The sequence below is a fragment of the Oncorhynchus nerka genome, linkage group LG12 (assembly GCF_034236695.1).
Source record: "Oncorhynchus nerka isolate Pitt River linkage group LG12, Oner_Uvic_2.0, whole genome shotgun sequence".
NCBI classification, from domain to species: domain Eukaryota; kingdom Metazoa; phylum Chordata; class Actinopteri; order Salmoniformes; family Salmonidae; genus Oncorhynchus; species Oncorhynchus nerka.
The window spans coordinates 50510241-50527306 of NC_088407.1; the positions used below are offsets into that span (position 1 = coordinate 50510241).

A 17066-nucleotide genomic window follows, 5' to 3' on the forward strand; every position below is an offset into this window, starting at 1 on the left:
AATATTGTACATTCAACCACATGAAACGACCTTATCTAGAGGAAAATACATTATCTGTGTTCTAATGCATGTCGGGCGGAGGGAAAAGCGTGACGTGTTATATTAGCTGGTGGAGGTGAGGTAGAAAGGTGGCGAGAAAGTTCGAGACAGTGAAATCCAAAGAGATGAGTGTACCTGACAGGCTGTGACAAAAAACTGCTCTGGGGAGAGCGAGAGAGCGAGAGACAGACAGACAGAGAGACAGGATATTAGACCACATGCTGAAGTCATCATAGGATGCAAGAGAACAGGAGACACATTCACGTCAGACTAGAAAACAAGACATTTATCTTGAACCACAGCAGGCAAAGGCACTTTTACAACATTCCATCAAGCAAAGACAAACTGAGAAGCCATTTAGTTTCAAATTATTACAGTAGGAAACAAAAAAAATATATATATATATATATATTTAGAAACAGAGGACATTCAGAAGATGATCTTTGCAGAGAGGACGAACAGCACAGAGCGTGATGTTTGGAGAGAAAGTGAAGCGGAGAGGAGAGAAAGAGAGCACTCTTCTCCCCTAACACAGAAAATACGAAGTTTCCATTCTGAGGAAGCCTCAAAACCTGGTCCTCCACCCAGACTTTGTATGTGTGACTGTGTACACTGTGTCAGTGTGTTACGCTGTGCCATTACGTACACGCATGTGAGTGTGTGTGTGTGTATGCACACAAGTGTGTGTAACTGTGTGTGTGTGTGAGCTCCCTGTGTGTGATAAGGCTGTAATTACAGTGGTGCGGGGCGTGGGCAGCAGAGGGATGGGGAAGAGGAAACAGACGCCTGTGAGGGAGGAAGCATCTCTGTGAGAAGATAAGCCCTTGTGCACATTGAGTTGCTGCTTCCGTCCTGCTAGCCTCTGATGCTAATCCCGTCCTCATCCAGCCCTATGGGGATATAGCCGGTACACTATTCATCAGCTGGGGCTAGGCAATTACACTGGGCTGCCCACTGCACACACATACAGACTGTGCTATATACACACAGACCAACAGAGAGAGAGGAGAGAGTATTAGAGGGATAGAGAGAGGGTGGGACACAGAGGGTGATGGGGATTGAAAGAGATGGAGATGGATCAGTGAGGACAGTAGGCATATAGGCCTTTTCCTGTTGGACTTCCATAGTGAACAGAAAAAGTCAGTCAGACACATTGTACTTACCAAAAGGAAACCTACGCTGAGACATTGGCCATTGTTAAATGTGTATATCCATTACTAATTGCCATGTCGTTAGCGTTTAGTTGATTCAACCTTCCTGTGCACTAGTTGTATATGAATGTGCTCCCTACATGGAGACACTGTATAGAATGGTAGCAGTTGCACTCGCACAGTGGTTAGTTCACTCCTGGACAATGAGACTTGCATTCAAAGAGGACTGAGCTATTACAATTCGCTCTGGTGCTGGCCACAAACAGGGGAGCCACCGGTGCAACTATTCAGCATGAGACATGACGTTGTCACTGACATACCCCGTCTGCGTTCGAAGCCATGTTAGTGTATCTGGCCTGATGGAAGCGGTTAGCTGTGTGTGCGCGCGAGTGCATGGACAGCATTTTGGTGTGCGTTTTGTGTGTGGCGAGTTGTGACAGTCAAGACGGAAGGACACAGACGCTCCAGCCAATGCCAACACTCCACACCAGCCTGTTGCGTTACCATAGGGAGATCACTGGTAGTGGGGGGTGGGGAGGCCCTCTCTGGCATCCTCAGCGATTACATCTGGACATGGGCACAGAACGGGGCACGGGGCGGGTAAGGGGGCACTGGATATAAGAATAACTCAAGCTAGTATGGGATGTAAATGAAATACATGACGACACAGTCCTTGGAGAGTGAAAAGACGTTGGGAGGAAAGAAAAGGGGTACATGTCATGCGAGATGACATAATGGACCCGAAGGTCAATGTGAACCACTGCTTCTGCTATCAAGTTGTAAATCACAGCTGGCCTGGTACATTGTTGGCTGCCTCCATTCGGGATGCACTGTTTCAGTTTCAACGACTCGATATTCTGGACAAAAAAAACCCGGGACGAATGTAACTAAGGCTTGGAACGTCAATAAAATCAAACTAGCAAGGGCAATGATCACAAGTCAGTCATAATGTGGATAATAGGCTCGCTTATCTATTTATGTAGAAAGCTAAAAACACAGAGCCTAACGTTAGCTAGACGGTTAGCATCTCTCTTGCATACGCAAATTCACTCTGGCTATCTACTCCGATTTCAGAGCACTCTGGTCTGAGTGTGCCAGAGTGCAGAATAACTGATGAATTTACGAAGGTGCAACACCTGCTGAATATGACCAGCATCAGTAAACGTAGGCAAAAAAAGTAACAGTCAAGAATGCTCTAGGTAACATGTAAATAGTCAAACCAGCTCTGCTACAGCGAGTAAAATGGTTAGAGTGAGGTGTTCTCATTTGCGTCTGGAAGTAGCTAACTAGCAAACTAACCAACCGTAGCCAATTAGGGTGCTTGGTTGGGACAAGCATGCATTGGCAGGCAAGCTGCAGAAGGACGAGGAAGCAAAACTTCCCTATTGTTTATCAGAGCAATTTTGACGGCCTACTAGCTGAAAAAGTTTGAGAGGGTTAATCTAATGTTCCTTCGTTAGATTTTAGCTCATTCTGCTACGGCTAGCATTGGTTGTCGATCTTGTCGTTGTTGATGTGCATAAATGAGGGAGCGAGAGACTTTCTTTTCATGGTAGTTTGACCAATAAGACTGTAAAGTTCCCAAATGTAAGAGGGCTCCTGTGGTGTTTACATACTTGCATAATTCAATTCAGGTGTATTTTGTGGCTTTTTGAAAATGCTTTCTAATGATCTAAAGTCGCGCTGTTGCAACTGCCTGTAAACACACAGTCCAGTTCAAAGTGAATGATGGCAGGCCCGTGTGGCAAATGGCTTGTTTGTATAAAGGTCTACTTTAGCTCTGACTGACTATAGCGCACCGGTCTGTGTATACTCAAGACAGAAGTATTTACTGCAGTGTCTATTATTTGTCCAAACGCATGGCCACTTTCCCACTCGATATTGCGATAGCATTTTCACAAATGCCTTAGTATACACTACCGTTGAAAAGTTTGGGGTCACTTAGAAATGTCCTTGTTTTCCATGAAAACATACATGAAATGAGTTGCAAAATGAATAGGAAATATAGCCAAGACATTGACAAGGTTACAAATAATGATTTTTAATTGAAATAATAATTGTCCTTAAAAACGTTGCTTTTGTCATAGAATCCTGCAGCAATTACAGACTTTGGCATTCTAGTTGTCCATTTGTTGGGGTAATCTGAACGGATTTCACGCCATGCTTCCTGAAGCACCTCCCACAAGTTGGATTGGCTTGATGGGCACTTCTTACGGTCAAGCTGCTCCCACAACAGCTCAATAGGGTTGAGATCCGGTGACTGTGCGGGCCACTCCATTATAGACAGAATACCAGCTGACTGCTTCTTCCCTAAATAGTTCTTGCATAGTTTGGAGCTGGGCTTTGGGTCATTGTCCTGTTGTAGGAGGAAATTAGCTCCAATTAAGCGCCCTCCACAGTGTATGGCATGGCGTTGCAAAATGGAGTGAAAGCCTTCTATCTTCAAGATCACTTTTACCCTGTACAAATCTCCCACTTACCACCACCAAAGCACCCACACCACCGTCACATTGTCTCCACCATGCTTGACAGATGGCGTCAAGCACTCCTCCAGCATCTTTTCATTTTTTCTGCGTCTCACGAATGTTCTTCTTTGTGATCCGAACACCTCAAACTTAGATTAGTCTGTCCATAACACTTATTTCCAATCTTCCTCTGTCCAGTGTCTGTTATTTTGCCCATCTTAATCTTTATTTTATTGGCCAGTCTGAGATGTGGCTTTTTCTTTGTAACTATGCCTAGAAGACCAGCATCCCGGAGTTGCCTCTTCACTGTTGACATTGAGACTGGTGTTTTGGGGGTACTATTTAATGAAGCTGCCAGTTGAGTACTTGTGAGGAGTCTGTTTCTCAAAGTAGACACAATGTACTTGTCCTCTTGCTCAGTTGTGCACCGGGGCCTCACACTCCTCTTTCTACTCTGGTTAGAGCAAGTTTGCACTGTTCTGTGAAGGGAGTAGTACAGAGCGTTGTATGAGATCTTCAGTTTCTTGGTCAATTTCTCGCATGGAATAGCCTTCATTTCTCAGAACAAGAATAGACTGATGGATTTCAGAAGAAAGTTCTTTGTTTCTGGCAATTTTGAGTCTGTAATCGAACCTACAAATGCTGATGCTCCAGATAATCAACTAGTCTAAAGAAGGCCAGTTTTATTGCTTCTTTACATCAGCACAAACAACAGTTTTCAGCTCTGCTAGCATAATTGCAAAAGGGTTTTCTAATGATCAATTAGCCTTTTGAAAATGATACACTTGGATTAGCTAACACAATGTGCCATTGGAACACAGGAGTGATGGTTGCTGATAATGGGCCTCCATACACCTATGTAGATATTCCATTAAAAAAATCTACCATTTACAGTTACAATAGTCATTTACAACATTAACAATGTCTACACTGTATTTCTGATCAATTTGATGTTATTTTAATGGACCATTTTTTTTTGCTTTTCTTTAAAAAACAAGGACATTTCTAAGTGACCCTAAACTTTTGAACGGTAGTGTACATAATTCCCAAACATTTTAAGAATTTGTGGAAATGAACATATCAATGACCATATCTTTTAAAGTGTCATATTCTTCCTGGGGGTCTATTCAAACATATTTTAATAAGATTTCATATTTCTAAAATGCTGTCAGTTCTGCTTTAAATGCAACAATGTTTCACACACAAGTTATTTTCAAAGAAATGGCTAACAACAGTAAGAGCGCTGCAATAAAAACACAGTTCCACTCACCAGATGATCATTTGAAACTTAACTTCTTGTTGAAAGTTACTCTTGAAAAGGGAGAAGCTAACAAATTAGCAACACCTCGTTAGATAACACCGGCTGCAAACTAGCAGACAACTAGCTAGCTAGGACCATGGGAAAACTACTGCTATTGCGCAGTGACCTGTTGACCTTCAAGAAGGCAGAAGTTTCCATGCGTTTTTGTAAAAACGGTCCCGCTCGTTAAGTCAAAATATGATTGGTTGAAAATGTTGCCCTAAAACAGTTGAATGGCAGATGCCTTTTATCTAGCTTCTGATGGTCTAGCCAATGGCTAACTTAGCTAGCTAGATTTATCTCCCCAGAGACCAGCAAAGACAAATCCTGATTGGATATTTTTTTCCTCATTGTTAACCCTTTCCAACAAAAACTGAAGAGATTAAGTCAGAACATCATTGAAAATAATAATACAATTATCATTATTTTATAAATCCTTAGCCCTTCTCAGAAGACGTAGAAGGCCCATTGTTCCCCACAGTGTTTGGGTTAGTAATAATTTGTAGTGTCTATCTGCCCTCAACATGCATTTTTTCACTCTTCTGAATGTCTAAAGAATCCAGATGTTGTTCTGAAATATGAACACAGAAATACTGGACATTTTGAACTCTTATTATGGTGGTGATTTGACAAAATTACAATCATGGTCTTGAATTGGACTCGCATTTTCTCTGGTCTCGGCCTTGTCCCCATCCCAGTCTCGGTCTTGACTCGGTCTCGAACCCCTTGTCCCCATCTCAGTCTCGGTCTTGAATCGGTCTCGAACCCCTTGTCCCCATCCCAGTCTCGGCCTTGACTCGGTCTCGACCCCCCTCCGGTCTTTTGTCTTGACTCTGACTCGATTTGCTCCCGTCTTGAATCAGACTCGCTTTGGGTGGACCTCAAACAGAACACTGCACTATACCATAGTGGACTACTGCTAGCTACTAGTGCTAGGTGTCCTACTGACCGACAGCTCTGTACTTACAAGTCCATTGGGGTCCCTGGGGTAGCCTGCTTTAATGGAGGGGCGTGACTGGGACGGGGCAGGGTGAGGACGGGAGCTGTATTGATGCCGGGGTAGGTGATACTCATGATGGGGGAAATAAGGCTATATGGAAGGATGAAGAAGGAGAATGGTTAAAGCGCACAACATGAGGATTGTATGAGGGATCATTCATACACATATATCTGAGGTAACCCTAGAGCTGTGAAGGATCATTTTGGTTTAGAGAGGAGGGTCTGCACTGTAACATTTAAAAATGAGGTGACGTGAGTAAATGGACCTGTATTGTGATGTGCACTGAGGTAGCTGTGCAGTTACATTAACAAAACAGAGTTAAGTAACCGTCACTTAACAAAGCATGGATTGCTGTCGTACCTTTGTCCATACACTGCTTACAGGGTAAGAAACATTTCATTTATAATTTGGGTGAGCTATCCCTTTAATTTGTGTGTCTCCAAAGGAAAACCGAGGTAATTTCAACTGCACTGTGATTCTCTTCATACTAAGGTGTACTGAAGTACGTTGAACAAAACTCTGGTTCTCTACCGTATACTAAATGAATGTGTTCTGAGCTACGTTCAGGTGCAGTCAGTTGCTGCTGTGTTGTGTTGACGTCTCACCCGGGTGTAGAAGGGGTGCTGCGGGGCGGGCATGCTGTAGTAACTGCTGTGGGGCTGGGAGGGCACTAGCCCTGGGGGGGGCAGGGAGCCAGTGAAGGAGCCCGTGGGGGAGCAGGCGGCCGAGTGCTGGCCGAAGGCAGAAGAGGCGCGGGCTGGGACGTCCTGCAGGGGCAGCGTGGGATAGGTCACTCCTCCAATGTGCATCTGCTCCCTGGCAGCACGAACATCTACAGGGAGAAAGAAGGGAGGGGGAGGGGGGGCGACAAGTGAGGGGGAAAGATGGTAACAGGACTAGATAAGGAGAGAGATAGAGAGAGGGAGGGAGTGGGTGGAGAGACAGAAAGACATCATGAAGAGAGAGAGGGAGAGGAGGAAGGGAGAGAAGAGCGGGGGAGCGAAAAGGAGACATTTCATCTCTGATGCTGATGTAGATCACGTCTTGGCTCCGACTATAAAGAGACTTTAGATCCACCCACTCAGAAACAGATTCAACCAAACATATTTGATCGTTCTCAGCGGGTTCACATAGAGAGGTTCTGCGGAGAGAATGCAAATCAAATGCCACGTACATGGATAAACTTTCATTGTGTGATTGAGTGCACTTGAGGGAGCAGGGTGGAAAATAACACATTGTTAAAGTTATTGGCTTTACTGAAAATAGACAACATTAATTCAAACTCTCACTTTTGCCAAGAAAACTGTCTTTTTTTCTGCAGATAAATTGCATTTGAACTGTCTTATAATACAGAGTGGGGTAAGTGGCCAGGTAAGAAACAGGCACCAAAATGTCTCGGTCATAAGAGTGCATGTTGTTGAATGATGGGTTGAGTAGAGACCCAATCCGGCAGTAAGGGAGCACAATGGAGGCCTTATGAGTGAGTGAGTCAGCCTGGTAAGTGAGTGAGTGGGTATCACTGACCACTGTGCCCACTGGCTGGCTGCAGGACACTGGAAACAGGACTGGATGACTGGCCAGGGAGGGACAGGGGCATTGGTCACCTTCCAAAGCTCGCTCGCTCGCACACGCACACACACACACACACACACAGAGTCTCCTTTATTAGTGACGTCAGGCCTTTGAGTTGGATAGCTGACCGACTGTTGTCTTTGGCTGCATTTAAATGTGTTTGGTTGCAGATCAATGAGTAAGTAACAATTTAGGTAATTACACAAATATATTGACAGAACACTTACAGTGCCTTTAGGAAGTATTCACACACCTTGAATTATTCCTAATATTGTTGTGTTACAGCCTGAATTCAAAATGGATTACATCAACAACAAAAATTCTCTCACCCATCTACACCCCACAATGACAAACTGAAAACATGTTTCTTATAGACATTTTTGTCTGTAAAATGAAATACAGAAATATCCTATTCACATAAGTATTACCACGTCAAGGGGTATGAATACTTTCTGAAGGCACTGCACATTCATTTCAGTTAATGGCATGTTTACAAAGAGAGTCTCAAGAGTCGAAATGATAACACGGGATCAGTTTTTCCTTTTAGATCATAACGAATAATAGTATATGGACAGGTGGGGACTGATCCTAGGTCAGCACTCCTACTCTGAGATGTTTCGTGAATACGGGCCTAGGTCTTTGAGCTGAGTGAGGTTGACAAACTGAGTGTAATGACCATTAGAATAGTGATGCTTGTGTGTAAATATACAGACCTGCGATGATCTCCCGGAGTTTGGGGTCCAGGTTGACGGTGCAGGGGAGGAACATCTCCACGTCGCGCGCCGTGAGGACGGGCGTCCTAGAGGACAGGAACACCTCGAAGCTACGGATGTCCCCGTCGATCTCCAGCAGGGGCTCTATGTCTTTGGTGGTGGGGATGTTTTTGGAGATTCTAGAGGAGAGGAAGCGAGAGTGAAAGAAGAAATAGGAGGAAGGACTGTTGAACATGCTAAAGATGACACACTGAGATATTTCGTCTATCTCTAGTAGAGGCCCCCCGCAACGGTCATCGCTGCTCTTGCTGTTCCGGCATCATGAAAAGCGAGAGATAAGTCCATTTAGTTTGGTGACTCATAGCTCCAGTTTGTTATCTGGGTCTGGCAGCAGAGGAAACATGAGGAGATGACTATCAGAGGTTTGCTGCTCAGACTCATTTAGAAGCTCAAATGAGTGTTCTGCAAACGAGGATGTTCAATCTTTGTTCGTAGCCTCGAAGTAAATGTACACTTGAGTGTACAAAACACTACATGAATTTGACAACTGACCAGGTGAATCCACTTCAAATCAGTGTAGATGAAAGGGAGGAGACGCGTTAAAGAAGGATTTTTAAACCTCTCTAGACAATCGAGACATGGGTTGTGCATGTGTGCCATTCAGAGGGTGAAAGGGCAAAACACAAGATTGGAGTGCCTTTGAAAAGGGTATGGTAGGTGCCAGGCACACCGGTTTGTGTTAACTGCAACGCTGCTGGGTTTTTCCACACTCAACAGTTTCCCGTGTGTCTCAAGAATATGGTCCATCACTACAAGTAGCACATTATGAATGCATTCTGAGGCATGAAGTCATGTTTCCATCATCCGTGTGGGCGTCAGCCTTATCAGCTGAATGAGCAGATTTCTCGAGAACAAACATTTTGCCTATCAATTTTCATCTCGCCATCTCTGTCTGTCTGTGTGTGTGTGTGTGTGTGTGTGTGTGTGTGTGTGTGTGTGTGTGTGTGTGTGTGTGTGTGTGTGTGTGTCTCTTAAGCTGTGGGAAAGCACAAGCTGGGTTTGGAGGGTATTTCCCATTGTTTCGCCACAAAAATGGATCGGGCAGAGGTTGGTCTTTCTGCAGTTGGATTAGCCGCTTACCACACCATTGTGCTAAACTAACTGAAGGTAGGCTGGTCTGAGCCCAGCCTTGCTGCTGCTGTTTGCTCATCACGTTACTAAGGGCCGAATCTGCTCAATTTGCGGAGGGAAAATCTTGACACAATTGAAGCTCATGCCCAGCTGAGCTAGATCTGCTGGGTAAACAGACCGGGGTTAAGACCTCGTTGTTGTTGTACACAGGCAGGAACGAACGAACGCATGCACGCACACACACAGTAGGCTAAATGCTGTAACAGAATCAGTGCCCTCTGCACCTACTGACATGCAATCCACAAGCACGTGAGTCAGTGACCTCAGTACGGAGATGAGTAATGATTTACTCAAGCAAGTGTTCTGGTTAGCTGTGCTACTCCACAATTGACCTGGTAGAACCCAAAAGGGTTCTTCAAAGGGTTCTCCCATGGGGGAGCCGAAGAACCTTTTTAGGTTCTAGATGGAACCTTTTTTCTAAGAGTGTAAGCAGTGCACATACCTGTAGTTATGTGAAATAAGTAAGGAATAACCAATGAACACCCCCCAATATGAGCCCACATTGATACCTGGAAATAACTTAAAGGGTTAGGTAGTATATACACATCACCACATGTAACATATGGATTTGCATTAGTAGGCTTATACGCAACAAAAGTCCCAATGCAAAGTTACACCTCCCTTGTCTATTTTTAAAGTTATTACCTAAAACTGATTTCTGAAGTCATGCCGGAAATAACAAGCCAGCTTATTCCCTATAATGTAAACTCAAACAGAAAAAAAAAGAGAAAAAAATGTATAACTTAAAATGAAACCAAATCGATTGCAGTTATGACTACTGGTTTCAATGTAATTTTCTGCTAACTTACAAGCCAACTAGCCTGCTAACTTTATAGCCCTACAAGCCTGCTAACATTACGTTAGAATGTAAATACATGCTAGTGTGGCTAATAGCTAACGTTAGCCAGCTGGAACTAGCTAGGTAGCACCGGTACTCCATATGATGTTGAGAAATAGTGCATTGTGGGTAGTTCCTTAGATATCCAGGAATAAGGTAATAAATCTATAAAACGCTAAAACATAACTATGTTTGTAGTTATAGGTAACCAGATCGGTATCCAGGCTGTATCACATCCCGCCGTGATTAGGGGGTCCAATAGGGTGGCGCACAATTGGCTCAGCATCGTCCGTGTTTGGCCGGGGTAGGCCGTCATTGTAAATAAGAATTTGTTTTAACTGACTTGCCTAGTTAAATAAAAGGTTAAATAAAATAAAACATGTAACATAACATTTTTTTTGTTTTTTAATCGCAACTACAACTAAGTCTTTGACCATACTGTGTTGTTACTTTGGTGAGTAAAAACTCCTGCTTTCTATCCTTTAAGGCATCAGCCCCAAAAACTTTTTTTGTAGTTAGTCATAGTAGTGGAGTGCTGACACATAGGGTAGCGTCTGAGTCTAGCCCAAGAGGAAGTGCAGGCAGGTGGGTGAGAAAGAAGAGGAGAGCAGAACAGCTGTGCTCCGCTGGACAATGCCCCTCACTGTGCTCCATCACAACCATCTAACCAAAGGGTCAGTGCGGGCTGAAGGGAGGGACAGATGGCCATGCTAATAGTCAACTGACCTCTCACACGAGGGCCATTAGGTGGTTGCTCGTTTTTTCTGTCTGCCATGAAGTACACATACACAAAACAGACACATCACCGCTCAGACACTCTCACTAACAAAACAGTCTCAAATGCACAAAACACACCAAAAACACCCAATTACACCTGGGAGGGTCAGTGACGATGGGGATTTCCATAGATGGTTAGACTCTGTGGTAGTGAGGGAATGTGATTTTGATTCCGTTTCCCACGCGCTGTATTATCCCGCGCCGAGAGCCTTGTGCTGTTCCAGCAGTCCAGCTGGGCTCTGTTTATTTGTGTGCACAGACGCAGACCAACAGGAGCCAGTGAGACACACACACTAGTGCAGCACTTGAGGGGACTTCCTCCAGCTCTTGCAGTGTCTACACAGAGCACACTCCTCCACTGCCGCAAATCAATCTTAAGTGATGCTTTGTCTTTCCTAAGAAAACATAGATCTATTCCACACAGTTTTTCAAAGATAACGCCAAAGAATTGCTCATGAACGCGGCCACACAAACGTATTCTGAACCCTTACCCTCGGACGTCACTGCACGTTTTATTTACACATTTTTGGGATTGACCATTTTTCTAAAGTATTAACTCCCTATAACACACATATTTCCAATGTATTTCACTATAACCTGTATTTGAACTAGTCCAATCTTCAGTCTCAACCCTTTGTATGGGCAGTAGAGTCGAGCATACATCTACAGAGATGCCCAGAGCTACATAGATGAGTACTTAGAGGAGCCTTTTATTGACTCTGACCCACGGTGGTACCCAGCACACACACTGTTAACAGCATCTTCCAAAGATGTAAGTAAAGGCATCCATCGCTGTGGCACAGAGACCCCATTCCTAGCATTCACACCACGCCGTCCAATCCGAACCTTCTGCTGGCAGCCACCAGTCAGCCGCAAACGACTGAGTCATCCAAACATCATCCCTCTTAATAATAGTGCCCTTGTTCTGATAATAGCACGGGTCAGGAGAATCACACATGATTGGCATGGGTGTATTACCTGGTGGAGCACCATCCAACACGTTTGACCATCTACTGTACTGTGGCACATGGAGCGCTTTTATTTTATTTATTTTTTTAAGTGCCTCGGAACGTGCCAATAGGACACGTCAAGAGACAGATTGTGAGTAAATTGAGGAAGAATGGTTGGCCATGGCATCAAGTAATTGACGTTCATTGCTTCTGACACTGGTGGAGGGGGACAGGAGGGGCTTTGTCCGATTGCTATCCAGTCCATCTTTCGTGAGACTGACAAGCTGGAGGACTGCGCTGTAGCGAGATCGGAAGCCGACGCGTTACTTTTAAAAGGCCGGAGACAGAAATAAAGCATGTCAGGAATCCTGCAGCCGGTTCCACACAATAGCCCCATTGATGGGGTCTTGCATTGCAAGCACAGGCTCTTATACGCTGTCTGTTGCAGCGTCTAGCGCTTGGGAGGTTTCTGGGCTCTTCCAAATGCTAATCGGTCCAAAAACTGGCTCGACAAGCCTTTCTTCTCCTCCAACACTCCCACATACTGCAGCTGACTGGAAAGAGCAGAATTCTCCCTCTATTCCTCCCCGCTCTCCTACCTCTGCAGGCGCTGAATGTTTCACTTGACAATGCTTACATCCACCCTCTTTGTGTGGACGGTGTGCAGATGCCCCACAATGAGGCTCTGAGCATTTCCATAAAGGGGCCCGGAGAGAAGGGAAATGCCAACACACATTTGTTTTCAGAGGGCCATAAAGAGAATCAATGTTTGGCGGTGAAAAGAACAACAGCGGTCCGTCACAATGGCGAGCCCGGGCCTTGGCGCGTTCCTCAGGCCGACGGGGCAGGTGGGCGAACTCGAAGAGGCTCTCTAACCAACGAATGGACTGGCTGGCGCGTGGCCTCGCAGCGTCAACACTCCAGAGTGGGAGGATTATTGTGCTAGAGGAGTCTGCCAATCCCTCGTCTACCTGAAAGCGAGAGCAAATTATGTTTTCACTTTAGACGCCGCCATGTTTCCATTTCCTTAAACTGTCGTGTTTCTTTGGCCTAATTGGGTTGCATCTTCTCTCCGCTATGCCAGCGGACATTGAAACGCAACTTTGCTTTTCGTATACATCCGTGGCAAAGTTTAAGCCTGTAATTGCCATTCCTATGTATTAAGCCAGGCCTTTGTATCTAAAACGGACCGCAGAGAAATGCAGCGTAATGGGAAACATACCACTCTGATAAAAAAAACGCTGCAGCCTCAGTATGGCCTCTCAGAAATGGGGTTGGGATTCAGAGTTTCTCCGAAATGATTAAACTCATCTGTACACAAACCTACCCGTTCCAGACCCCAAAAGCCTTAGCTGAACCCTTCATTCAAGGGAGCTAAACTCAACTCCTAACAAACCTTGTACAGGATATTAGAAAACTAGGCCCAGTTTGATGATTTATGTGAAAGGGAGCGTTCTGAACTCCAGTCCACTGCCGAGTGTGGCTAAACGGTAATAGAATGAGGCATTCCTGACATGAATTGAGCAGAGCAGTCGGTCAACGTGGGTGTTTGATGTGTGTTGGGGTTGAGACAGTATATGAGAAGTCAAACAAGTGATTCATGTAATCCTTCCAGGTAAATAAAGTTAGCTATTTTCTGGCAAAAACACGAAAACAAGCCCCGACCAGTAATCCTTTACTTAACTTTATTGAGGAGGAGATACCTCAGACATAGGATGACCTGGCGAAGAGACAGACAGAGTAATAAACAGAGGGAGAGAAAGAGAGGCAGTTCTATTTGGAGATGACCACAGATTCATTTCTGCAACTCGCCTCGATTCGCCTTCCTGTCTGGGAATGGGAGAAAGAGGAGTGGCCAGCTAAGAGCAGGATTCTTAAGAAAGCTCTTAAGAAAGTTCTTTGGAACAGAGAGCTTCCAAGTTTTTAAGAACTTGTCATTCAAGAACTCGGTACCAGATAAAGCTGATAAATACTTAAGCTATACAGTAGCTGCATAACTACGCTCAGAATAAGAAGCCGCTTTTACGCGGCGATGGGAAACATTGATTTCCAGAAAAGGAGTTCCCAGAAGAGCTGCCATTTTCACACACAGGCTTTGCTCGCCACACACTTCCTTTATCTCTAGTGACCATCCTTTACTCTATGCTGGCTTGACCCTATTTGACCTTTGTGGCCCTGGGTGGCACATCAAAGCTAGAGGGGGTTCAGTGTGCCCTAGGCCCTGTGACTGGTGACGAGCAACACTGTCCACTTTAAAGGTCACAGATGACCCCTCGCAGCCCAGCGCTGCTATTTATAATACCCCTGCCACCTTCTCCTCCATACGGCACAATAGAGAGGGAGGGAGATCACTGATATGTCCACAGGCACATCCAGAAAGACAGAAGCCAGCCTAAACATGCTCCCTCACCCACACAAATGCTTATGGGCTCAACCACACTAGCATACAAAGTGTAGTGTAGTCAAAGTCTAGTCACAGGTAAAACCAAGCACAAAATCTGAGCAGTCTGTTGCCTTATATTCTGATTAGGGAGTTTAGTCTTTGATAGTCTAGCCTTGATTTGCAACATTTTAGATCACGTGGATGTTATCCCTGCTTCAATCTGAAAACAGTCTGCTTTTCCTGTTTCAAAGTGTTTCATCCTTCAAATTCAACTTCGGCTTATGAAATAATGAAAGGGCTCTCAGTAGATTTGCCTAGAAGGAATGCTACGTAACAGACTGCTTTTCCATCACATGGCTATTATCCACCAGAGTATGTGGTAGTGGTAGAGGACACACCTCAACACAGAGGCTGGGCCTGTGGACATCGGCCACAGTTCCGTACTAAATTGCATTTTTTGAATGTTCTATCACATTTTGTTCCATAGACTCTGTGGCCATTTTGTTTGCTCTGCGGGAGCCTGGTGAAGCTCGTCTATCTCCTGCTGATTCATCCCTTAGTCACGACGGTCCAACACCTGAGAGATGTACGTAACTAACACACCCACCCAGGCCCTGGTGCTTCTCCCATCTTCACACACACAACAGATGGGTGGGCCACTGGATAAACATGTCCATATGAGAGGCGAAGGCAGAATGAAGCATCACCACCTGGACTGCCCAACACTCTCAGGCCGCCTGAGAGAAAACTACCAGGTGGACACTGGACCACAGCGATAACCAGGGCGTAGAGGCCATGAAAGTAGAGTCACCGCTGATACACCCACAACCTTTCTGTTCAGCACACTGGTAGACAAACTCTGGGATTCACTTTCAAATCAGGAAATGTAGCCACCCTTCCCTGTCGTCGCCGGATACTATGGTGCTGTGTCAATGTGCCAACAATCCTGGTTTATGAGGACACCTGGCATTGACAAGGGGTATTCACATCAGCCACAATTGTAGTCCTGTAGACCTCATAATAGTCCTGTATAGAGGTCCCTCCACACTCTCCGCTCAATCTCCGCTATCTGGGGGGCATATGGTTTGTCACAGACACTGTGTGGACTCAATAAAGAGCTCCCTATCAGAGATAGACCACACTCTATTGGGAAATAGATGGCTTTCCAGCAGCTTTATAATTTATAGTGCTTTAGGGCCTCTTGGAAAATAACGAAGGCACTATTGAATTACAAGTTTACTCCTTTCACCAAAATGCCTCCTGCAGGATTTAGCTCAGGGACAATGGGCTCCCTCTGAGGGGAAAGGCGACAGGGAGAAAAACATCTTTCTACTGTTAGCAGTGCAATCGAGATTTTACAGACAAGTCGTGTACGTGATGGAAATACGGCATTAACAACGGCGTATAGAGGGAGGGAAGCAAAGGGACTTCATTCAAAAGGCAGTAAAGTTCAAAAGTGTTCCAGGAAAAAAAAAGCTAATCTCCTTTTGTGGCCAAGTATTTAGAAGCTTATTAGGATTTTACATAAAGAGAATCGCACACATGCGCTTTTATCTCAACGCGTAATTGCGACAAAATTACAATAATTGTCCCAATTAAAGTAATCCAGAATGAACAGTATGTCATCTTGATGTTTCAGTACTTGGGAGAAGAGGCTTCCTAATTAGCCTAAATTGCCTTGCACATATTCATTTCAAGTGTCATTAGTTGTAAGTTTTGAGGCGCTCAAGAGAATCGCTGGAAAGCCTGGATCCGGGCACGTCTCTGAGAGGTCAATTGTTCACTGGTTGAACGCAGTAGCGGAGGATCGTGACAGCGGCAGGTTGAGCGAGAGCAGAGTGGCAGAGAATGGAAGAGAGCTTCAGAGTTAAATCCCTTCCTGTTAAAAGACAGCCAGGACCCAGGGACAGCATAGTGGTGGAGACCGAGGCCTCTGACCAAGCAATAACCCCTATATGGAAGTTTAAGAACTGGGATGTTGTAATCTAAATTCACTGAATGAGTAAAACCAATTTTCCTATGTGAAATATACTGAATAAAAATGTAAACGCAGTATGTAAAATGTTGGCCCCGTATTTCATGAGCTGAAATAAAATATCCCAGAAATGCTCCATACATACAAAAAGCTTATTTCCCTCAAAATTTGTGCACAAATTTGGTTTCATCCCTGTTAGTGAGCATTTCTCCTTTGCCAAGATAATCCAGCCACCTGACAGGTGTGATATATCAAGAAACTGATTAAACAGCATGATCATTACACAGGTGTACCTTGTGCTGGGGACAAAAGGCCACTCGAAAATGTGCAGTTTTGTCACACAACACAATGCAACATATGTCTCAAGTTGAGGGAGCGTGCAATAGGCATGCTGACCGCAGAAATGTCCATCAGATCTGTTGCCAGAAAATGGAATGTTCCTTTCTCTACCATAAGCCACCAACGTCGTTTTCGAGAATTCAGCAGTATGTCCAACCGGCCTCACAACCGCACACCACGTGTAACCAGGACAGGCCAGGACCTCCACATCCGGCTTCTTCACCTGCGGAGGTCAGACAGTTTTTCCAGTGGGTGGGACTGGCTCCCAAGTGGGTGGGCCTATGCCCTCTCAGGCCCACCCATTGCTCCACTCCTGCCCAGTCATGTGAAATCCATAGATTAGGTTCGAATAAATTATTTCTAATCGACTGAT

At 44.9% G+C, this 17066-nt stretch overlaps 1 protein-coding gene across 3 annotated transcripts in view; it reads right to left on the bottom strand.

The window, feature by feature from the left end:
• Positions 1-17066, bottom strand: part of kidins220a (kinase D-interacting substrate 220a) — a 76922-nt gene that overhangs the window by 13756 nt on the left and 46100 nt on the right. For 2 of the 3 annotated variants that reach the window (XM_029675055.2, XM_029675054.2), the window contains exons 24-26: positions 8241-8419; positions 6561-6787; positions 5923-6045 (exon numbers count right to left, since the gene is read on the bottom strand). In XM_029675055.2, the coding sequence (XP_029530915.1) occupies positions 5923-6045; positions 6561-6787; positions 8241-8419 (529 nt within the window). The remainder of the gene's footprint in view (positions 1-5922; positions 6046-6560; positions 6788-8240; positions 8420-17066) is intronic. The other variant, XM_029675056.2, reaches the window with a different exon arrangement.